Source organism: Otolemur garnettii, unplaced genomic scaffold (assembly GCF_000181295.1).
Source record: "Otolemur garnettii isolate 467f Iridium unplaced genomic scaffold, OtoGar3 scaffold00096, whole genome shotgun sequence".
NCBI classification, from domain to species: domain Eukaryota; kingdom Metazoa; phylum Chordata; class Mammalia; order Primates; family Galagidae; genus Otolemur; species Otolemur garnettii.
In genome coordinates, this window is record NW_003852491.1 from 5,870,137 (window position 1) to 5,894,555 (window position 24,419).

Genomic DNA, 24,419 nt, shown 5'->3' on the forward strand with positions numbered 1-24,419 from the left:
GGCTATTTTTTATTGCAGTTTGGCCGGGGCCGGGTCTGAACCCACCACCCTCGGTATACGGGGCTAGCACCCTACCCACTGAGCCCCAGGTGCCACCCACAAATCAGTAGCTTTTATATATGCCAACAACAGTCAAGCTGAAAATATAGTCAAGGACTCTGTTCCTTTTACAGGAGTGCTAAAGAAGATGAAATATCTGAGAATTTACCTAACAAAGGATGTGAAAGATCTCTATAAAGAGCACTATGAAACTCTGAGAAAAGAAATTGCTGAAGTTGTTAACAAATGGAAAAACATACCATGCTCATGGCTGGGAAGAATCAACATTGTTAAAATGTCCATACTGCCCAAAGCAATCTACAGATTTAAAGCAATCCCTATTAAAGCACCATTGTCATACCTTAAAGCTATGGTTCTCAACCTTCCTAATGCCACAACCCTTATATACAGTTCCTCATGTTGTGGTGACCCCCAACCATAAAATTATTTTCGTTGCTACTTCATTAACTGTAATTTTGCTATGGTTATGAATCGTAATGTTAATATCTGATATGCAGGAGACCCCCAAAGGGGTCGTGACCCACAGGTTGAGATCCGCTGCTTTAAAAAGCTTGAAAAAGTAGTGCTTTGTTTTATATGGAATCAGAAAAAACCTTGAATAACAAATACATTAGTCAGAAATAAAAGCAACTCAGGAGGTAACATGTTACCAGACTTCAGGCTATACTAAAAATCTATAGTATTCAAAACAGCATGGTACTGGCACAAAAACAGAGAGGTAGATGTATAGAACGGAATAGAGAACCAAGAGATGAACCCAGCTCCTTATTGTCATTTGATCTTTGACAAGCCTATCAGAAATATTCAGTGGGAGAAAGACTGCCTATTTAACAAACGGTGCTGGCTGGTGACCTGTAGAAAGAAGACTGAAACTGGACCCCTACCTTTCATCATTAACAAAAATTGATTCTCACTGGATAAAAAATTTAAACTTACGACATGAAACTATAAAAACACTAGAAGAGAGTGCAGGGAAAACACTTGAAGGAATTGGCTGGGAGACTATTTTATGAGGAGGACCCCTCCAGGCAATTGAAGCAACACCAAAAATACATTACTGGGATCGGATCAAACTAAAAAGCTTTTGCACAGCCAAGAGCACAGTAAGTAAAGCAAACAGACAACCTTCAGAATGGGAGAAGATTTTTGCAGGTTATGCTTCCGACAAAGGTCTGATAACTAGAATCCACAGAGAACTCAAACTAATCAAGAAGAAAAGAATAAATAACCCCATTTCTATGGGGGCAAGAGACTTGACAAGAAACTTCTCTGATGAAGACAGTGCATGGGGGTGGCACCTGTGGCTCAAAAGGGTAGGGCGCTGGCCCCATATGCCAGAGGTAGCAGGTTAAAACCCAGCCCTGGCCAAAAAATGCAAAAAAAAAAAAAAAAAAAGGACAGTGCATGGCCTATAAACACATGAAAAAATGTACATTATCCTTAATCATCAGAGAAATGCAAATCAAAACCACTTCGAGATATCATCTAACTCCAGTAAGATTAGCCCACATCACAAAATCCAAAAACTACAGATGCTGCCATGGATGCAGAGAGAAGGGAACGCTTCTACACTGCTGGTAGGAATGCAAGCTAATACGATCCTTTTGGAAAGAAGTTTATAGAATACTCAAGGAACTAAAGTAGATCTACCATTCAATCCTGCAATTGCTCTACTAGGTACATACCCAGATGATCAAAAATTATTTTATTTTATTTTATTTTGAGATAGAGTCTCACTATATCAGCCTCAGTAGAGTGCTATGGTGTCAGAGCTCACAGCAACCTCAAACTCTTGGGCTTAAGTGAGTCTCTTGCCTCAGCCTCCCAAGTAGCTGGGACTCCAGGTGCCTGCCACAATGTCCAGCTCTTTTTGACTGTAGTTGTCATTGTTATTTGACAGGCCTGGGCTGGGTTCAAACCTGCCAACTCTAGTGTATGTGGCTGGCACCATAGCTGTTGAGCTACAGGCACTGAGCTGATCAAAAGTTATTTTACAACAAAGACATTTGCACCAGAATATTTATTGCAGCACAATTCATAATTGCCAAGGCATGGAAACAACACAAGTGCCCACTGACCCATGAATGGATTAACAAATTGTGGTATATGTACACTGTGGAATACTATGCAGCCATAAAAAGGATAGAGACTTAACATCTTTTATGTTCACCTGGTTGGAGCTGGAACATATTCTTCTTAGTAAAGTATCTCAATAATGGGGAAAAAAGTATTCAGTGTACTCAATACTACTATGAAATCAATATATAATCGCCTACACATTCATATGAATGGCAAAACATAACTATAGTCCAGAAAGTAGAAAGGAAAAGGAGAAAGAAGCGGGGAAGAAAGAGGGGGAAGGAGGAAGGATATCTGAGGGGACCTCACCTAATGAGTATGATGCAATGGTACATTTTAAAACTATTAAGAAAAGGGTATAATCATGATGGATGTGTTACTTAGTTCAATGTAAGCATTTCATATTGTATATCAAAGCAGTACACTGAACCCATAAATGGATCAAAACACAGTTATGATTTAATAAAAACAAACAAACAAACAAAGAAAAGATAGAGACTTTACATCTTTTGTACTACCTGGATGGAGTTGAAACATATTATTCTTAGTAAAGTATTTCAAGAATGGGGGAAAAAGTATTAAATACTAACATGAAACCAATATATAAACAACTACACACCCACACAAAAGATAAAACACAAATATAGCCTAGCAAGGGTGAGAGGAGGGAGGGTGACTGGTGGGATCTCACCTAACGTGTGTAACATGAGGGCGGTCAGCACACCATCTGGGTGAAGGGCTCAACTACAACTTGAACTTTACCTAAGAAATGAAAATAATGTAATATAAACATTTGTAACTTCATTATCTATCTGAAATTTAAAAGAGTAGAATAAACAAATAGAAGGTAGAGTAGTTGTGCAATGGACTATTACACAGCAATGAAAAGAAACAAACTACAGCCACACGATCAACATACTATCAACCAGAGGAAGCTAGACACAAAAACCACACTGATCACATTTATGTAAAATGTTCAAAAACAAGCAAATCTAGAGTGGTTAGGTTTAGATACTTGGTAAAACTATAAAGCAGGGTCAGTAGACTTTTTCTGTAAAAGGCCAAAGCATGAATATTTTATGTTGAACAGACCAGAGGGTCTCTGTCATGATTTCTCAGTTCTGCTGTCATAGCACCAATGCAGCCATACACAACACAAAAAGGAGTGGGCATGGCTGTGTTCTAATAAAACTTTATTTACAAAAAAAGAGGTAACAGGCCATAGCTATAAAGCTAAGCAAAGCAGTGATGATCCTCCTCCGGGGGAGGGATTTGGCAGTGGCCAGGAGGTGGAGTTCTAGGACATCAGTGGTAATAAAGTTTTTGCTTTACAATGATTTCTTTTTTGTTTTTTGGGGTTTTTTTTTTGAGACAGAGCCTCAAGCTGTTGCCCTAGGTAGAGTGCTGTGGCATCACAGCTCACAGCAACCTCCAACTCCTGGGCTTAAGCAATTCTCTTGCCTCAGCCTCCCAAGTAGCTGGGACTACAGGTGCCTGCCACAACACCCAGCTATTTTTTGCTTGTAGTTATCATTGTTGTTTTGGCAGGCCCAGGCCAGATTCCAACCTGCCAGCTCCAGTGCAGGTGGCTGGGGCCTTAGCTGCTTGAGCTACAGGCACCGAGCCTACAATGATTTCTTAAGCTATGTATTTAAATGTTATGTACTTTTCTGAGTTTTACTGTATTTCTCAATTTTAAAAAGGTTTTAGAAATAAGTAATGAATAGATCAACAAAATGTAGCCAAGTCATACAATACGATATTATTTGGCAATAAAAAGAAATGAAGTACTGATGCTTGCTACAACACAGATGACCCTTGAAAACATCATCCTCAGCGAGAAAAGCCAATCACAAAAGGCTGCAGGTCACATGAGCCCACTTATGCGTGCCTAGGATTAGCCAATCTAGAGACCAAAAGTAGATCAGAGGTTGCCTCTGTTGGGGAGGACTGAAGAGGGCTGCCTGAAGGGGTTCTTTTGGGGGATGATGGAAATATCCTGAAATCGATAGTGGTGATGGGTGCACAACTCTGTAAATATACTAAAAACCACTGAACTGTACCCTGTAAGTAGGCAAATTATGTGGGAAGTGAATTACATCTCAAAAAGGCTGTTACTAAAAAAATGTCTTTGATTTAAGATTAATGAATAAAATCAACAGCCTCTTGCCCTTGCCACCAGGAAGAGACGGGCCTGGAAAGGGCATGTGTGATAAGATCAAGCAGATGGAAACTGACTTTGGAGAAACCACTTGTCCTTTTTCCTGCTCCAGAAGCCCCTAACCCTCCACATCAAGTCCTTTGGCAAAACACATGCTGAAAATCATAGAAGCCCAGGAGGCCAGGGATTATGCTGAGGAGCCGGGGCCAGGGCATTCCCGCCAAGAGACGCGGGACTTTTTCAATTCAAAATGAAATTTCCAGCAAAAGCCTGAGCAAAGCCAAGCCTTGTGGGAGTCAGGCTGGCTACAGGACCTGAGCCAGGCTCGCAAAGCCAATTCCCGGGCAACGCTCTAGGAGCATTCCCTGTGAACAGGCCTCCCTGGAGTTTCTACTTCTGGTAGCTTCGAGGTGTGGGCAGGGGTCTCAGGGCCTCGGCCTTCTGCTCCTCTTGAGGCTGAAGGTGGCATGTTTGGAGCTTTTGAGTTACATTCCAGACTTTCCCATGCCTCCAGGGAGCCTGGCAGATGGCTGCAAATGATGAGGCTGCAGGAGCCAGCAGACGGGATGCATGAGGAGCAGAGGGTGACTTGGGTCCCCTCAGCTGCTGCCTCCCTCCTGCTCTGTGCGGGCCCTGACAGCTGTGAACCAAGGGGGCTCCCAGCCATGTCAGAACACACGGTAAAGCAGACCAGGAACTTCCTGGGCCCGAGAACCAGAAGAGGGACCAGGAGGCACCAGGCAGGGTAGAAAGATCCATGAGGCATGGCAGAAAAAGCACAGGACTGGCTGGGCGCAGTGTCTTGTGCCTGTAATCCTAGCACTCTGGGAAGCTGAGGGGGATGGAATGCGTGAGCTCAAGAGTTCGAGACCAGCCTGAGCAAGAGTGAGACCCTGTCTCTACTAAAAATGAAAAACTGAGGTAAGAGGATCGCTTGAGTCCAAGTTTGAGGTTGCTGTGAGCTATGGCACTCTACCAAGGGCAACAAAGTAAAACTCTGTCTCAAAAAAAAAAAAAAAAGAAAGAAAGAAGGGAGAGAGGGAGGGAAAGAAGGAAAGAGTGAGCACAGAACTGATGGGACACATCACTTTGCTGTGTGATCTCAGGCAAGTAGCTCAACTTCTCTGAGTCAGCTGCCTAGCAACTCTGCTATAAACCAGAGATAACACTACCTCCCCCAAAGGGTTGTCAACAGAACTAGATGAAGCAAGGGGTGTGAAAGCATCTGGCAGTGAGTGGAATTCTGTGCATTATTCAATAAAGGTTAGTTGAATGTTAGTTGAGTAGAAATAAATGCAAATGTGTTACTTTCCAAGTTAGCTTTCCAGCTGGCTGGGCCAAACTGAAGAGATGGGGAAAATACAACAGAATATTCCAGCTGGAATTTACTGGGCCAAATCTTGAGCTAACTCCTTATGTGGACTCTCTCAATTGCTTCTCAGACGAATCCCACAAAGTTGATGCTGTGAGCCCCCATTTCACAGATGAAGAAATAGAGTCATAAAGAAGACAAAGTCACATGATTAGAAAGCCAGAGTCGGAACTGAAACCCAGAACTGGAGCCTCAGAAGCTCTCCTTCACTTCTCTGAGCTACACCCTCGTGGTGTGCAAAAAGAGAAGAATTCCTACTCTGTGGGCTGTTAGGAGGATGAAATGGGGTAACAGGCCCAAACGGGACCGGCAGGGCCAGGATAAAGGGGGCTGCCCCAGAGTGGGGACTACTTCTCTTGGGGACTGGCATGCAGGAGGCATACTTACATCCTCAGTCCACCACACTCACAAAGATTTGTATCTCAGGGCACAGTTTCTTCATCTATAAAATGGAGCCAGTGAGACCAGCTTTCCTAGCCCTTCACATCTATAAATGAAGCTCAGATCACATTCCTAGGACTAGACAAGAAGAAAGCAGAGGGAGGTGCAGGAGGCCTAAGGGCCTTGGAGAAGCACAAGAGCCATCCTAATGGTATGACAACCCTTTCTTCCTCCCAAGCCCACCTGGCTGATACCTCATCCTTTCCTTTCCCCAGATTTTACTCCTTCCCCAGTCAAGGTATGGCTGGGAATCTTTTCTATGTTAATAGCTCACATGGGGCAGTAAGCGGAATGGGGAAGCCCAAGAACCCACAGGTCCTATTCAGGTTCAAAGCCGGCTCTGCTGCCACTTAGAATCCAATGACCTTGGGCAAGATGACGTAACCCCCCTTGGCCTCGGTTTCCCTATCTTTAACATGGTACAACAATAACATAAGCCTCTTCAAGTGGTTGGCAGAATCAAGTGAGCCCGGCACATTGCTAAAACAGAAATAAAGTTTTGGTATTATTATCATTACTTTTAAAGCATCTTGGAAAAACTTAACTAGCACACTAAAATTATGAGCTAACAGATATTACTGCTCAGGACTTCTTATACAGCTCAAATAGAGAAAGCAGTATGAAATGAAAATAAGACCCCTTTTTGAAAAGCTATTAAGAATTTCAAGACAAAATTAAAAAAAAATTCCCAGCCAAGACAGTGACAGTACAGTAAGAAAACGAGCGTAGTGCCCTTCTGTGGATAGGATCCTGTGTGACTGTACAGGTCACATGCCTGGGAAGCTAGCCCTGGTCCTCTGCCTCAACAAGGGCATGGGTTATAAGGATGTATGCATTTCTTTAAGCTGATTGAACTGTAACCTGTTCATTTCACTGGTTGTAAATTACACCAATGAAATTATATTGCTTTGAAAAAAAGACACTTAACAAAATAGGATTACAAATTCCTGCACCTCACAGGCAGTGTGGTTTAGCAAGGAGATGCAAGTCTAGGCTTGTACGATGAATGCTGTCTTCTATGTATCCCTGGCCCCCTTGTACAGTTGTATAAGATGTTCACTGCACAACCCTATGCCACTCATACAGATCACTACAAACCATAAGCCTCAGAGTTGCAGTTATTTCTCACACCAAAGTATGATAAGACCACAAGAGCTATTTAGAAATTTAAATTACCGCTGTTTACCCTCAACAGAGTCTTCTCGCCATGGAGAAACTGTTTCCAATTATGAAACATGAAAGCTGGTCACCGTTTGGGGTTAATGTGACACTCCATGAGAGAGTGAGCAGGCAAGACTGCCCAGATACCTAATTACCTGGAAAGATAATCTTGAATAATTGGAATTAGAGCAAACTAAAGCAATTATTAGATGTTGTGATCTCCGGGAGCATTCCTCCACCGGGCTTAGGGATTTAATCACCTTCAATAAGAGCATATAATTAGAGGAATCCAGAATTTAGAAAAGGAAATGGCAGAACCAGCACTTCAGAATTAAGGAGGTGGGAGGTCCAGGTGTGACACTCAAGCAGACTTGGCTGGAGGGATGGCTGGGAAGCAGGAGGGGGCAGCAGGGCAGGCAGGCACTGCTTAAAAGACCTCAGGAGTGGACTGTGAATTAAACCTGCTGTGTGGCCTTGAGCAAGGCACTTCAGCTGCTTGGGCTCTCCCACCCTTCAGTCATCAGCATTGTCCACTGAGCACCTGTCCTGTGCCCGGCACAGAGACCCTTGGGGCCCAAGCTGTTCATTCTACCAGGAGTGACTTCCCTGATGCCCTTTATATACGTACCAGAAGGATTCTGCTCTTCCTTCCAGAACCTTCCCCCAGAGTGCCCCTTGTTCTCTCCACAGCCCTCTGTTCCCCTTCATGGACTGTGGCCTACTGTCCCCTTGTTTGTCTCTGCACTAGGAGATGAGCTTGTTGAGAGCAGGGGCCAGGGGATTCCTCACTGCTCCAGTTCCTGACACATGGCCTGGCATCAAGAGATGCTGACTGCTAGCAAGGTGAATGAAGGTCACTGCAGCCCATTCCTGAAAGCCAGGATGTAGTCTTCCCCGCCTCTGAGAATTAATTGGCACCAGGTTAGCTGGCCTCTGTTATGAGTTTATTGAGAATGTCCAGGAAATGATGGGAAGATTCCAGAGCTCCACAATGGACCATGGCCATTCAGATGGTTGGCAATTCCCATCCTAGGCCAGATGGCTGTGGGCATTAATAATTCCCTTATTATCTGGAAATGGCAGGTGACAGGAGTAATGGACATGTGGACCACTTCAGCCAGCCTCCTGCCTCTCTGTGTCTTGACATGTCTGTCTCACTGGGGTGAAAGAAATCAGAGCTCCCCTTTTCCTGGGCCCTGGACCACGGGTATGCACCTCGCCACCTGGAAGCACAGAGTGGGAGTAACTGATACAGTTTAAGGGCAGGGGAAGGCCTTGTGGAGGCAAGGCCTTCTGGTTGGCTCCTGAAGGCTGGTAGAGTGTTCCCCAGACAGCAAGGGTGAAAAACCATCCAGAACTAATACACAGGTACAGAGATGCAAGGGCCACAGCATGCTCTGGCTACAGCCAGGAGGCTGACCCGTTTGGGGCTCGGATGACAGAGTTTAGGCAGCTGCAGACGTCAATTGCCCTCTCCCTTCTCTGCTCAGCATGTTCTGATCTATGCACATTTTAGTTCCATGACATAAATCAATAAAGTGCACTAAATAAATTAAGTGAGCAGCAGAATTGTAAATCGATTTCAGGCGGAGAACAGAGAGGTTGAGGAGACCAACAAGAGACTATTATAGGAACTGAAGTGAGAAATGACTCATGCAAGACTCAGGATTGTGGCCGCAGAGCCTACCACGTTGTTACACATCCCTGAAATACTAAACAAATGAAACCTACAAGCTTTGGAGATTGTCTCACAGAAATTGCTGGCTGGTAGCTGCCAGAAATCCAGCTCACTGGGGAACAGGGGCAGGGACGAGTTAAAACACAGCTCAACCCAGGAGGGTGGGAGGCGATCATGGCATCTGGAGTTGTATCCACGTTTCTAAATCCAAATGGGCTCTCCAGTAGCAGTAACATGGCCCCTGTTCATTCGTTCATTCCCTCCTCCCCTCACTCAACAAATCTTTACCAAATTCTTGCTCTGTGCCAACCCAATCTGGGGCACAGGAGGCACAGAAGACAAGATGCAGTGCCTGGTCCTCAAGGAGTATCTCAGCTAGTAGAGGAGGTCACCTCAATACAGTGTGATGGGTACAACAGTCACTGCAGGGAGGTGTCTCTAAGGAGTAAGGATGGCTTCTCAGAAGAGGTCATGTCTAAGCTGGGTCTTGAAGGATCAATAGAAGTTTGCAAAGCAATCCAGAGGTGGTAAAGGCACGTCAGGTGGAGGGAGTAGCGTGTGCCAAGGCACAGAGGCACGAGAGATGTGATGGAGAGTTTGGGGAAAATGTGTGAGTAGACAGGACTGGAGCATGAGATTCATGTCCCAGATGGGAGGAGGAGTGGAAAAGGCAGAAAAGACCATGATGGGCATGAATCCCAGGGTCACATACCCTGTGTAGTAAGTTTACGAGCCACGAAGAGTTTAAGCAGAGGCCTGTTATATTAATTAGATTTTCATTTTAGAAAGACAATTCAGAATTCAATAGGGGAAATACTTTTCTTTCCTTTTGAATGAAGTATAACCCATACAGAAAAATGCATATATCATAATTATATAGCTTAGTGAACCTCCATAGGGCGAACATGTGAGAAACCAGTACTCAGATCAGACACAGGACATCACCAGCAGCCAAAGCCTCCAGGAGTCCCTTTCAGCCACACCACTCTGCAAGGGTAACCGCTGTCCTGACTCCTACAATATAGATCAGTTTCCCAGGGAGTCCAGTTTTATACAAATGGGATCGTATAGAATGTATTCTTTTGAACCCAGCTCCTTTTGCCCAGCATCCATCCATGTTGTTGTGAGCAATGGTATATTGTTCATTCTCATCATGTGTGGTGATGGGTATCGAGGAATGGATTTTAAGCCACACAGGCTTGAGTGTTAGAGGCCAGCTGAGAGGATACTGCCATATTCCAGGAGAGAAGTGATCAGAAACAGACTAAGGCAGTGGCAGTGGAGATAGAGAAGAGGACAGATGCAAAAGCTGTGTAGGAGACAAAAGAAATTGACCTTGGCAAGTAATTGAATTTGGAGAGGGAAGAGTTGAAGACAATGTTTTGGTTCCTGGCTTAGGCAATGGATAGAAAAGGGAAAAGTCTAAGTGATTTTACTGTGGACAAGCTGAGTTTGCAGGACCTGGAGGCACGAGCGAGGTGGCATCCAGAAGGCAGCTGGAGGCAGAGTCTAGCAGTCAGGGGACAGATCTGGGTCTAGAGAGTCAAAAGTAGGATTAAACATGGGGGCTGAATCAAAAGTTCAACCTCTGCTCTCTTCCAATGCCACCGTCATTATGGTAGATGAATAAGAAATAAATCCACAGGATAAAGAGGGTGGGAGAGGAGATAACAACAGAAACAAAGACGGCAACAACATTTTAAAAGCCGGGAAGTTAGTGGATCGGTGGTTAATGACTTAGCAGATTAGGAAAAAGCTGAAAGCTGACCACAATCTGCACGGAGGAGCCTGGTGGGAAAGAAACTTCACAAAGCCCTTGGAAGGGAGGCACCAGGCCCAGCTGAGTTCCATACTGAAGACAAAGAATGAAGAACAACTGAGACATTGAGATACCCCCAACTCCACACCCTTTCCCTATTTGATTCAAAATGCTAGTGGCTAGGGCCAGGCACGGCAGCTCATGCCTATAATCTTTGCACTTGGGAGGCTGAGGCAGGTGGATTGCCTGAGTTCACAGATTCGATACCAGCCTGAGCAAGAGTGACACCCCCGTCTCTAAAATTAGCCAAGGGTTGTGGCGGAAGCCTGTAGTCCCAGGTACTCAGGAAGCTGAGGCAAGAGAATCACTTAAGCCCAAGAATTTGAGGTTGCTGTGAGCTATGAGGCCACAGTACTCTACTGAGGGTGACAAAGTGAGACTCTGTCTCAAAAAAAAGAGAGAAACAGAAGGCTAGTGGCTGAGTTAGTGACCTGGAGATGGGAGGGTTCCTCTTTGGGAAACTGTAGGTGGGTACTGGTTGACCAGATGAACTTTTTGGATGAGCGGTTTAATCACTTAGATGTCTGGGAATCCCATTGACCAATATCCTCCCCTTCCCCCAACTGCATCTTGAGCCTCAAAATAGCAAATTCATGCCTGACTCTTAAACATGAACATCAGATATTTGAGGAAAAGGTATAATATGAGAAACAAAGGGCAATATTAAAACAGCCAAGAGAACCTGGAAGAAATAAGAGATATTAAAGGATACAGAAAAAAACTTTAAAAACGTTAACATCCTTAGAGAAATATGAGAAGATATCACGTCAACAAAACAAAGGCAGGAGATTTTATATAAAAAGGAGCATTCAGATAATAAGTGAAAGCTCTTAAAACTAAAAATATTACTGCAGCAACTAAAAATAGAGTGGCTGAGGGATAAAAGCTGAGTAAATTTTTCAGGATTAAATAAGAAGGCAAATAAAAACAAAAATAGTAAATAAAAAAAAACAGAAAATAAGATGTTACAAGCTTCCAGGGAGGAAACAAATCGGATCACACAAAGGAATCAGCAGGTCATCGAACTTAACGACACGGGAAGCTAGAAGACAAAGGGGCAGCAAACGCTTCCCAAATTTTGGAACGAATGGAAATTTCCATCCTATAATTTTATACCCAGCTAAATATGTATTCAAGTATGACAGAGGAGCAAAGACAACATTATGCATGCAACGTCTCAATCAGCCATGCTCTCTTTCTAGGGGAGCTACTGGGAGATATTTCCCCACCACATGAGGAAGTAAGCCAGAAAGATGACTACCTGAGACTCAGGAGGCAGAGGATCCCACAAGAGAAAGGAGAGGAAGTTTCAAAGTAACAGTAAAGGGGGGGGTTCCAGAATAACAACCCTAGACCATCACTGGGCCTAATATGGGCTGCAGTCAAAAGGCTCCATAAGAGAAGTTTGGAAGGAAGGAAAGGAAAGGAGGAACAGAGGGAGGGAAGATGAAGGAAGGGAGGGAGAGAGAAAGAAGGAAGGGAGTGAGGGAGGGAGCACCTGGTTATCTTTAAAGATATTGAAAAACTACTTGCACATTCGCAAAGAATTTGGAGATGAATATACGATAGATAAATAGAACACTAAACAAATGTAAAAATCAGGAAATGATTTACTCTAAAAGGAGCAAAGTTACATCAGAGAGGCAATGTCATCATAGAATATTACTTGGCTTTGTTGTAAATCATATTTATGAATCATAATAACATAAACAATTGGCTGAACCAAAAGTTGTGACATGACTATATGGGGATGATTAAAATAGAGGGGAATAATGCTGGAGGTACTGTAAGAGAAATAATATTTAAAAATGCATAGTCAATGAATAGCAAAGTAAGCAGCTTTTTTAAAAATAGGGAGATAAATCACAGGAGAATGAGCTAAAGGATATAAGAGAGATGGCTTTAGGGGTGCGGAAGCAGGGAGTGGGGAGGGGGCTATTTTTTGCTATAGGGCTTATAGTGCTCTTTAACTTTTTCAAGAATATACATGTACTACTTGGATTCTTTCAAATTAAAATAACTTTTAAAATATCATTAACAAAGAGGTGGTGGTTGCAGCACAGTGTGGATAAACTGCCCCCCTAAGCTGAGCACCTGTGGAGTGAGATTAGTGAAATGTGGGAAGGAAGCAAGGAACAGGCAGCTAGAAGGTGGGTGGAAGAACATGAGCCCATAAAGGAGACAGAGGACGAAGACACAGGAGGAAGCTTCTGGAAGATGCACCCAGCACATAGCAAATGCTCAATGAATGCACTTACTTGGTCAGGGATGTTTGCTGCAGATGGAGCTAGCCAACAAGGACTCAAAAGAACCAGATGGTGCCTGGGGCAGCCTCGATGGTTAAGTAGGATTCACTTTCACGATTCAAAGGGCTCTATTTGTTCATTTGTTCCTGGGAAAGCCGATCCACCCATGAGGATAAGCTCCATCCTGGGCCTCAGGAATTGGGAACCATCCCATGTCACACCTTGGCAAACAACTTGGGTCAAACTCAACAAAGTGGGGAAACACATCTGCATGGACCCACCACGGATCTGGGATGAGAGCTATTGTGCCAGCCAATATTCAGTAGAGTTCCCCGACCTTTTCCAGCTGAGAGGATTTCTCATCCCTCAGCTGGAGGCCTTCCACGATGCCTGGCAACTGTTAACTTAGCTCTAACCAGCGAACCAGCCCTGGGCAGGTGCTTTTGCCTCATTCATCTTTGCACCCCCAGCACCTAGGCCAAGGCCCACCACATAGCAGGTACTCAGGAAATGTTTACGGAATTGCTGGATTGAAAGACATGTGTGAAAATGGCTGGCACCTAAGGGGGGTTGATAGGTATTTGGTAAGGGAATGAATGGCTCACACAGACATGTAGATCACTTTGGCAAAAATAAAGGTCCTGACAATGCCCAGAAAGACCCTGACAAGCAAATGAATGAGTCCCCCAAACACATAAACCCGGAAATCCAGCCAGGCCAGTTCCAGCTGCCTCTCATCCATGAGGCCGGCAGTCAGGCTCAGGTATGGTAGATTAGATTACCATCCAGCAAACATTCACTCCCACTCCACCTGTTCCTCCATGTGGGCCATGTACTGCTTGTTCCATTGATGTTGGAGTTGGCTTTAGCCAGTGGAATGTTAGCAGAGATGACATAAGCAAAGGTTTAAACTGTGGCTATGCAGTCATCTTCCCCCTCTTCCTTTCTGTCTTTACCATGAGAAGAGTGTCACAAATCCCCTACTATCCCTTCTCCCTGGGCCCCAGAACAGACATGAGTAGAGAGGATCAAGCCCAGTGTATACATGGAACCAACCCAGCATACATCAGCTAGACCCAAGAAAACCCACAGACGCGTGAGCAATAAAATAGCTGCTTTAATGCCCCTGAGTTATGGGATGGTCGTTACACAGCATTATTGTAGCTATCACTGACCAATACACCAATATGCAGAGGGTCACAGTTACCTGGCAGGAGACTTGGACCCTAGTGAGCAAGTAACGAGATCCTAAGAGATAAGGGGGCACCATGAAGAGGAAGACAAGGAAGCAGGAAAAGCTGTTCTTCTGCATGTTCAGTATCGAGTTCACAACATGAGATCTGGCTATTGATCTGCATTCACATGTTTCATTTTCAGAAATTGATCAAGCATCTTTAATCAGTTCTTTCTCTGCCTCTTCCTGACACCACCTGTTCTGCCAATAGTGCTCTGGTGCTGGGCTGGGCCCTAGAAGCCCCAGAGGTAAATTAGTGACTGCCGCTATCCTCTAAGGGGCCAAGCTTGGGAGGGAAAGAGAGAGACGTGCACAAGCCACTGTCATTCAACTGTGAGACAGAAAGCTTGGAGTGCAGTGGAGCATAGTGTGAGTGGCCAGCTATAGAACTTGTTTAAAGAAACTGTCTCCATGTGATGGAATATTGCACAGCTGTTTCAAAAGATGAGAACAAATTCTATGTACTTATGGAAAAAAATCCATGATTTTATATATAAGGTATATAAAAATATATTCAACCAGTTTATGTATAAAATGATTTTTATGTATACATGTGTATATACAGTTTTTTTCAAGAACTGATAAATCCAACTATTAATGTTGAATGTCCACTACTAGACTTATAAAAGACTTTTCATCTCTAGTTTACCCATAGAGGGGCTATTAAGATTTCTCTAAGAAGTGTGTATAATTGTGTTACTATGAAATGATAAGAAATACATATTTGGTCTCTGTCCTGGTTTCTGGCCCACAGCTCCTAAAACCCTACTCTCTGGAATGGTAAGAGTGTCTTCTGTATGCTAATGAGATGGCTGGTGGCAGGGGTTCCCTAGGGGCTTCAGGGTAGGGTTGGTCACAGGAAAGACCAAGGCAGGATTGAAGGGTAGGTCTTTCCTTTGTACTCCCAACCTCTGCAGAGGGGAGAGGGGCCGAAGGTTAAGTTCATCACCAATGGCCAGAGATGTAATCAACCCTTCTTCCCATGTAATAAAGCCTCCACAAAACGCAAATGACAGGGTTCAAGGAGCTTCCAGGTAGCCGAAGAGGTGGAGGTTCCTGGGGGTGGTACCCACAGGAGGACCACGCCCCTTCCACCTCCCCGACTTAGTCCTAAGCATCTCTTCCATCTGGCTATTCACCTGTATCCTCTATAATAGCCTTTGTAATAAACCAGTAATGTACGTGTTTCTCTGAGGTCTGTGAGCCACTCTACTATGTTGAACCAAAGGACGAGGCTGTGCGAACCCAGTCAGCCAAAGCACAAATCCCAACTGGGACTTGCGGCTGGCATTAGAAGTGGATGGCAGTCTGTGGGACTGAACCCTTGACCTGTGAGATCTGATGCTATCTCCAGGTGGATAATACGGAAATTAAATTGAATTAGAAGACACCCTGATGTAGTCTGCTAGAAGATTGCTTGGTGTGTGGGCAAAACCCCACGTACATCTGGTGTCACAAATGGTGTGTTAAGTGGAGTGTGAGATTAGTAAAAACACTTCAGCTTTTCCTATCTTTAATAGTAATGGTTAGAATCAATATTCATTTCTCATTCATTCAACAAGCATTGTGGAGCACCAGTCAGTGCAAGGCACTGCTCTGAGCACTAGGTATACAGTGAATTCTGAACAAGACAAAAATCCCTGCTGCCTTGGAATGGACAGTCTTCTGGGAGAAATGATGGTTAATCAAATAGCCACTAAATAGACGAGATGACTTCAGGTGGGAATGAGTGAGGTGCAGACAACGGAACAGGGGAAGGGAGTGGAGAGGGACTTGGCAGGAGAGGGACTTGGCAGGAGGAGGGCAGCTCTAATCTTCAGGGAAAAGCATTTAAACCAAAACCTGAACAATGAAAACAGACCAGCCGTGCAGAGAACTGAGAGAACAGTGAGAACAGGGAATCACATGTGCAAAGGCCCAGAGGCACATGCTGCTCTAGGAACAGCACGGATTTTGGAGAGCCAGAGTATGGTGGTGGGAGATGGCGGGAGATGAAATCCTGAGTACAAGGCCAGGTCATGCCAGACCTTGCAGGTCACAGCGAGGGCACTGACTTTTACCCCAAGTGAGATGGGAGCCATAGGAAGGTTTTAAACACAGGAGGCACACAATCTGATTTATGTTTTAAAAGGATCATTTGGGATACCAAGGGAATCTGGAGACAAAAATGTGAGAAGCCAGATAAAAGTAGTTGTGGCTTAGGCAACAGAAATACAGAACCAGAATAGTCAGTCAAACAAAGCAAAGTGCATAATGCCACGGCAGGAAGCACTGAGGGCAAGAGGGTGGGTGAGCAAGGGGCAAGAGGATAGTGGAGAAAGGCCTGGAATCATGCAAGGTAGGAGGAGCTTCAGACAGGAAGGGAAGCGCTGGCCTGCACTCAGCCCAGGGGTGTTGGTAAGGGCGAAGGGCATATCCTTGGGAGGCCTCACTTCTCAGCAGAAGAACCAGGGATTTAAAAGCCAGACTCTTCAGGTTCAAATCCCAGCTCCCCTGCTTCCTGGCTATGTGACTGCTCAGTGCATCAGTTTCCTCATCTGTAAAGCAGGGATTATATGAGCCAATGTGTGTAAAGTTCTCAGAGTAGTGCCTGGCACACAGTATGCACCGCATGAAGGCCAGTTAGTGTTGGTGTCATGATTATTGTCATATTTGGCAGACCAGAAAGACACCAGGAGGGGAAGTGACAGGGGGAGCTGCCACAGGGGCCAAAGCTGGGGGAAGAGCATTCTTTGAGTGGGAACACACCTGGGTGCAAACGCCCACCCCCAGGCTCCTGCCATGGCTTGGAACAAGTCACTCCATCCCTCTGCCCACGGGTTCCTTTTCTGTGAAATGGAGAATCCACATATGGTGAGGAACCAGTGAGCACAGATCCAAGAGCACCCCATGCCTGCAGGTGCATGCTGGGAGGCTCAGGAAGAGGCCATGTGGGCTGCCGCGGACCAAACCCTGCCAACCCAAGTAAGAGCATCTGAGAAGCATTTGAGAAGCAGGGAGTACATGAAAATCGTTCAACACCTTGGTGGCAAAGCTAACCCACCCAGACCCTCTGTAAACATTTTTATACACACACTCAGAAGGGTCTCAATGTAGCTGCCAAGTCCTAAAGCGAAATCACAAGGCCAGTAAAATACAAAGATACAAATTCTCTGGGCACTGGGTCCTCATAAAAGAAGCAGGAATAAAGGCCTGATGCCTCCTGGGTGGAGCCCAGCAGGCCCCCCACCACCACTATAAGTGGGCACACACACACATACATGCACACACGTGTACACACAGCACTCACATGGCCACACACCCACACATGCTCACACTTGAACACATCTGTGCATGTACACAAAGGGATAAGACACCTATGTTCTTACATGTGCACATGTGTGCACACGCCTCCATGCCACGCTCACACAGTTCACACACACACACACACGCACCTGTTCACACACACACACTAGCCTTCAACAAGGGACACACATGCACATGTATACACACACACAGGCCCTATTTCTTGGAAGTCAAATTTGGAGCAGAGTTGACCTGGGAGCTCCCACACCCGAGGGACTATGGGACGTGCACGCTACAGGGCCGTGTGGGTCTGCATTAAGCCTGGTTCTGCCTTTAGGAGATGTGAGGCTGAAGTGACTTAATCGCACTAAGCCTCAGATTCCTCATCTGCCAAGTGGGAGTGAGAATGCCAGCCCCTTCCTTGTGGGGCTGCAAATGTGTGGCATTGGGTCCAGCACATAGTAACTGCTCGATAAATACCAGCCATTCATTGGTAATATTAGCAGCAGTGTTCCCTGGACAGCTCAGTTTGGAAGCTGTGGCCCAAGTTGCACCATTGAACGCTTCAGAGATGTCCACATGTAACTAAACAGGACACAGCCACACGGGGAAATCAAGGAAACAGAGGAGGCACCCCCTACTGCCAAGAACTTGCTCAGGGGTGTCCTTGCCTCTTTCTGGGGGCTGAGGGCCCAGTGAGTTCCTGTCACTTTCCCCTCAGTCTTGCCAGCTGCCTCTTGGCTAAAACTTGGTGAAGACAGCATCCTCAATGACATGTGGCCCCTTCTGCCTTTGGGACTCTGGGAGTGGAAGAATAAGGGTGAGAGCACAGGCTCTGTCCCACCAGCAGGTGGCATGGGGGACCATGCACCCTGGACCCATGAGCCAGTCACCCCATACTTTCCCTGTTAGATGCTGGACAAGTTACATGACTGGCCTTCTGCCTCTGTTTCCCCTCCCATCACTCCAAGGCACTCCCCTGATCTGTTGGAAGAAACCTGTACACCTGTTTCTCTCTGGCTTGGCAGCCTTTCTCCTGGGTGGCAGAGGGTAGGCAGGTGGGGAGGTGGCCATCCTCCCCTAAATCCCTGTGGCAGGCTATCCTCCAGTGTCCCTTCTCTTGCTCTTCCATAATAGCAAAATCCCTTTTAGCTGGGCACAGACCACATTCCCAGCCAGATAAATGTGGCCATGCCCTTAGTCCTGGCCAAGGAGACACAGGCAGGCGTTGTGGGACAACATCGGGGAACCTTAGAGTTGACTAAGATCTTTGTCCTTTCTTCTTTGCCCTTCCTCTCTCCTATTGCCTGAAATACAGATGTGATAGCTGGTACTCTAGCAGGCATCTTAGAATATGAAGACAAAGGCCATGGGATGATGGGGAGGGTAGCAGGGACCTGGATCCTGAGGACTTCATGGAACAGAGCTTCCCTGGATCCATCCTTCCTTCCTTCCTCCCTCCCTCCCTTCCTTCTTTCCTTTCTCCCTCCCTCCCTCCCTCCCTCTCTCCCTCCCTTTCTTCCTTCCTTCCCTCCCCTCCTCTCCTGCTCTCTTTCTTCTTTCTTTTCTTTCTTTTGTTTGAGACAGGGTCTCACTCTGTCACCCCAGCTAGAGTGCCATGGCATCATGACAGCTCACTACAACCTCAGACTCCTGGGCTCAACTGATCCTCCTGCCTCAGCCTCCCAAGTAGCTGGGACCACAGGTGCCCACCACAACGCCCAGCTAATTTTTATATTTTCAGTAGAGATGGTGTCTCACTTTTCGCACGCTAGTCTTACACTCCTGGCCTCAAGTGATCCTCCCACCTAAGCCTCCCAGAGTGCTAGGATTATAGGTGTGAGCCACCATACATAGCTTACCTTCAAACTTTTATAGGAGATATAAATAAACTTCTTCCCTGAGGCCAGTCCTTTGGGGTCCCTATTACTTGTAGCTAAACCTAATTCTGACTACTCTCCTCCGCTGGAGCACTGGCCTGCTCCTCATCATCCCCCTGCTGCCTCGCACAGCTCTCAGCACTGCTTGGCCTCAGAGTCTCTGCTGCAGGGACTACACACCAGTGAGACCTCGCTGGATGGCCCCATCCAACCAGACTGGCCCTCCCCACACCTGTGAGACAGCAGAGCCCAGACACCTGGCTTCTCTTCCCCAAATCCTACAGCAAGAGGCAAACCCACACCACTGGGCATTCCTGAGCCCAACTTCTACACACCCATCATCCCTCCCCAAAAGTCACAGGTGCACTGGACAGAATAGATGGTACAACTCCCAGAACTGCCCCGGGGGGAGGCAGATGGTCCTTCTCCTCAGCCTCTCCCACTCCACTGAATATTTGAGAAACTTGGGGCTTTACAACAGGATGTCTGGCTTCTGGGGCCCCATCGCCCAGGGATGCTGAAGGAGAAGCTGTGTCAGAGGCATGGGAAGCCACTAGGGCAGGGAGGATGTCCCCAGAGAAAGTGGGGCTGCCACACCAGAGCCCGACCACACTCACCTTTCTCTGACGCTGGGGCCAGGTCAATGAAGCTGCGACATTTTTCACCTTTGAAAAGAAAAGAAGGGTTTTCAGAATTCAGAAGGACATGTGGCTTTAGGACATTGCCTGCCCCCCTCCCTGAGCCCTGGAGCAAACAAGCACCTCTGACCCAACCCAAGGTTGTCTTTCTCTATCCCTGATTCCTAGAAACCACATGTCCCAGGAACCTGCGAGTGCTCTCTCTCCTAATCCAACCCAGCCAGTCCTACCATTCCCACCCCTGCATCAGCCCCGGGTCCCTTCCTGCGCCACATGCACACAGGGCCACCTCCCCACCTGCCTACCCCTAGGCTTCACCCCACTGGCCTCCTCAGGCCTGCACCCTGGCCTCTCTCCCATCCACTCTCCATGCCATGGCCAAACGGATATTTTTAAAACACACAGCTCTGGTCAGGTCAAACACGTGTACACGTGCATGCACACACACGCACATACACTCACAGCCTGCTCCTGCTGGAAACACTTGATGACAACCCCCAAAACAAAAAGTCCAAATTTTCACACATGCCCCAGGACTGGCATCCCACAGCCTTCACCCAAACACCCGTCCTGCTGTCCCCTGTCCCTGGTTCCTGTGCTCCCGTGCTCCCTCCCGCCATGAGGCTTTGCACATGCTGCTCCCCTGCCCCGAACACGCTCCCCCTGTTAGGACTTGGCTTTCTCCTGTGGGCACCCAGTCCCCATCACCTGAGACTCTTGGATGCAAGTTAGTTGTACCAAGATTATAACCTGCTGAAAGAGATGTTTGCTGACCCCCAAGAACCGGAAGGGATGATTTTTAAAAAGAGAAAAGAAGTAGTGGGTAAAAAGCTGGAGTGGGTGGATTTTGAATGAATTGTTTTAAATCTCCTTTAACGTTATATTGTTTCCTCAAAAGCTGGAGGGGAGAAATGTAATAGCTGAATTCAGACCAGCACCAGGGGCCACGGTATGACATCAGTCAGTGGGCCTTGGGCGCTTTTGCCTTCATGAGCCCCTTCTAAATAAAAACCAAAAACTATTTAAAAAATTATATTTTATAACCACATTGGTAAAAAGATGAATGTACAGAATTAATGCTAAGTATTAAATATTTTCTTTCCCTACAAGTTTGGTTTTTTTTCCTTCTGCCTATTCTCCTTTCAGGCATGAGCCGCGTCTTCAAGACGTTCCCAGCTCAGTAGATGGCACCTGCATCCACCCAGGCACTCAGGCCAAGACCTTGCGGTCACTCTTACCTGATATATGGCTCTAGTTTCCCAACACATCTAGGATCCAACTGCTTCTCACCACCTCTTCGGGGCCCAGCTGCCATCAGCTCTCACTTGAACTACTTTAGTAGCCTCTGCATTGGTCTCCCTGTTTCTGCCTCATCCTCCCAGTGACCAGAAAGATCCTGCTCTAACCTAAAAGAGATTGTGTCCCTTCTTTGCTCAGAACCCCCTGTGATTCCTAAGTCCTCACTGTGGCCTATAAGACCCTATGTGATCTGCCCCCCTCATCACCTTGACCTCTTCCCCTACTACCTACCCCCTCACTCTCTCCACTCCAACTGGATTGGAACACACCAGGCATTCTCCTGCCTCAGGGCCTTTGTACTTGCTGCCTCTTGTGCCCAGAGCATCTTTCCCCCTGATGGCTTACCCCTCTCTCCCTCAAATGTGATTTTCTCAGGGAGGCCTTTAATCTAATTAAAATTCTAAACACTGACACTCCCCAAGCTCCCTTCCCACTGAATCCCTAGCACTTAGAACAAAGCCTGATATATAGAGAGTGCTTAATAAATATTTCTTGAAAGAATATAAGAACAAATGAGCAAATGAGTGAATGAATGCTTTCCACCAAAACCTTTTGCCTGTAAGAAGCATCAACTCCTCAGTCTTTCCTCCCAGGCCACCTGGATGCCACAGGCACAGGGCTGGCCACCAAGGATGCAGTGATGAGCAAGGCCTGGCCTAGCCTCTAGACCCTTCCTCACAAGCAGAGGAGAGCACACAACGGACCCCTGCTCACAAACACATTTTGTTTGGCCCATGTAGGACCAAAAAAACAGAAAAAGTATTGCCTACAAATCCACATTTCTGGTTTTCTCTTAAAGAGTCAGGAGATCTGGCCGTATAAGCCCACAATCCCACACAGCAACAATTAAGTCAGGAGCAGGCAGATGTACTGCCTGTGGGTAAGGCATGTGTAAGCTCTGTTCTTTGCCATAGTCCCCACCACTCCCTAGCTTTACCCTAACCCCACTTATACCACCCAGTTGGCCCCTGAGACACTAGCCTGGATCACTTTTGCAACCCCTGGTATAAGGATTTTATAGCTGATCCCAGAAAGGAACATAGATTGGGTCAAAATGCAACCAATGTGGGTTGAAGGATCAAAAAGATCTGAAGCTTCCAGCATTCTTAATGTCTGCTTAGAGCTTCCTAAGTTCTTCTGTGAAGAGGGCCCCTTGAATGTTGTATTGTTTGGTTGAAAACTAGAGGGGAGAAATGTAATGGCCGAATTCAGACCAGCACCCAGGGCCAGAGACCAGTGGACATTCTACACTTTTGCTTTCATGGGCTTTTCCTAAATAAATTTTTAAAATTTTAATTTTTTAAATGAAAAATTGTTTTAAACCACATTGGTGCAAAGACCAATGCTTTGAGTATTAAACATTTTCTTCACCTGAAAGTTTATTTTTTTTCAAAGGAAATTAAAACATTTTAATGAACCTAGGAAAATATTTAGGGCCCTGGGTGCTACATCTCCTAGGCCTGAGGCAGATGTTGGCCCTCAGCACCAGGCTCTGGCCCCCACCACCTACTGGGCCCCTTGATAATATAATATTTATGTGTTAGGCATTTCACCTTCTCTTTTCTTTAACAATTTCATTGAGATATAATTCCCATGCCATACTATCCATTCATTTAAAGAGTACAATTCAATGGTTTTTAGGATTTTCTTAGTATATTCTCAAGGTTATGTGACCATCACCATAATCAATTTTAGAGTATTTTCATTACCCCAAAAAGAAATCTCTTACCTATTAGCAATCACTCTCGCATAACCTCCAAGCCTCCCTGCCCTAGGTGATGACTAATCTGTTTTCTTTTCTTTCTTTTTTTTTGGAGACAACTTTGTTACCCTCAGTAGAGTGCCTTGACAGCATAGCTCACAGCAACCTCAAACTCTTGGGCTCAAGTGATTCTCTTGCCTCAGCCTTCCAAGTAGCTGGGACTATAGGCACCCACAACAATGCCAAGCTATTTTTAGAGACAGGCGTCTCACTCTGGCTCAGGCTGGTCTCCAACCCATGAGCTCAGACAATCCACCTGCCTCGGCCTCCCAGAGTGCTGGAATTACAGCCTAACTAATCTGTTTTTTGTCTCTGTAGATTTCCCGAGTCTGGGCATTCCATATGAATGGAGTCATACAACATATGGCTTTTGTGTGATGGGTTTCTTATACTTAGCATAATGTTTTCAAGGCTTGTGCATGTTGTCACATGTATCAATACTCCTTAGTGATCAAACAATATTCCACTATATGGATATAGCACATTTTATTTAGCCATTAATCAGCTGATGGACATTAGGGTTTGCTACCACCTTTTGGCTGTTTATGAACATGCACGTACAAGTTTGTGTGGGCAAGTTTTCATTTCTCTCGGGTATAAAACATAGGAATGGAATGGCTGGGCCATAGCATAACTCCATGCTTAAACTTTTGAGAAACTAGACTGTTTTCCAAAGCAGGTGCATCAATCTACATTCCACGAGCAATGTATGAGAGTTCTGGTTCCTCCACATCTTCACCAACACTTGCTATTGTCCGTCTTTTTTTTATTATAGACATCCTTGCCAGTGTGGTGCCGTATCCCATTGTAGTTTTAATTGGCATTTCCTTAAAGACTAATGATTCTCAGCATCTTTTCACGTGCTTATTGGCCATTTGTATATCTTCTTTGTAGAAATGTCTATTCAGATCCTTTGCCCACTTTATTTGAGTTATTTGTCTTTTTAGTACTCATTTAAGAGTTCCTTATATATTTTGCATTGAGTCCCTCATCAGATATCTGATTAGGAAATATTTTCTCCCTCTGTGCCTTGTCTTTCCACTTTTCTGAAGCAGACAAGTTTTTAATTTGAACGATGTTCAATTTATCTATTTTTTCTTCTGTTGCCGGTGCTTTTGGTGTTGTATCTGAGAAGTGTACAATCCAAGATCATGAAAATGTACCCCTATTCTTTTTCCTTAGAGTTTTGTAATGTTAACTCTTCCATTTAGAGTTGATTGACATGTATAGTATAAATGGCTTCATCTTTTTGTATGTGGATACCCCACTGTCACAGAACCATTTGTTGAAAGACTACTCTTTCT

The 24,419-nt window shown here is 45.6% G+C and overlaps 1 protein-coding gene across 3 annotated transcripts in view; it reads right to left on the reverse strand.

Moving 5' to 3' along the window:
- The window catches only part of GSG1L (GSG1 like), a 238,574-nt gene that overhangs the window by 132,812 nt on the left and 81,343 nt on the right, over nt 1–24,419 (reverse strand). For all 3 annotated transcript variants that reach the window (XM_003795753.2, XM_003795752.1, XM_023516747.1), the window contains exon 2: nt 20,034–20,081. In XM_003795753.2, coding sequence (XP_003795801.1) covers nt 20,034–20,081 — 48 coding nt within the window. The remainder of the gene's footprint in view (nt 1–20,033; nt 20,082–24,419) is intronic.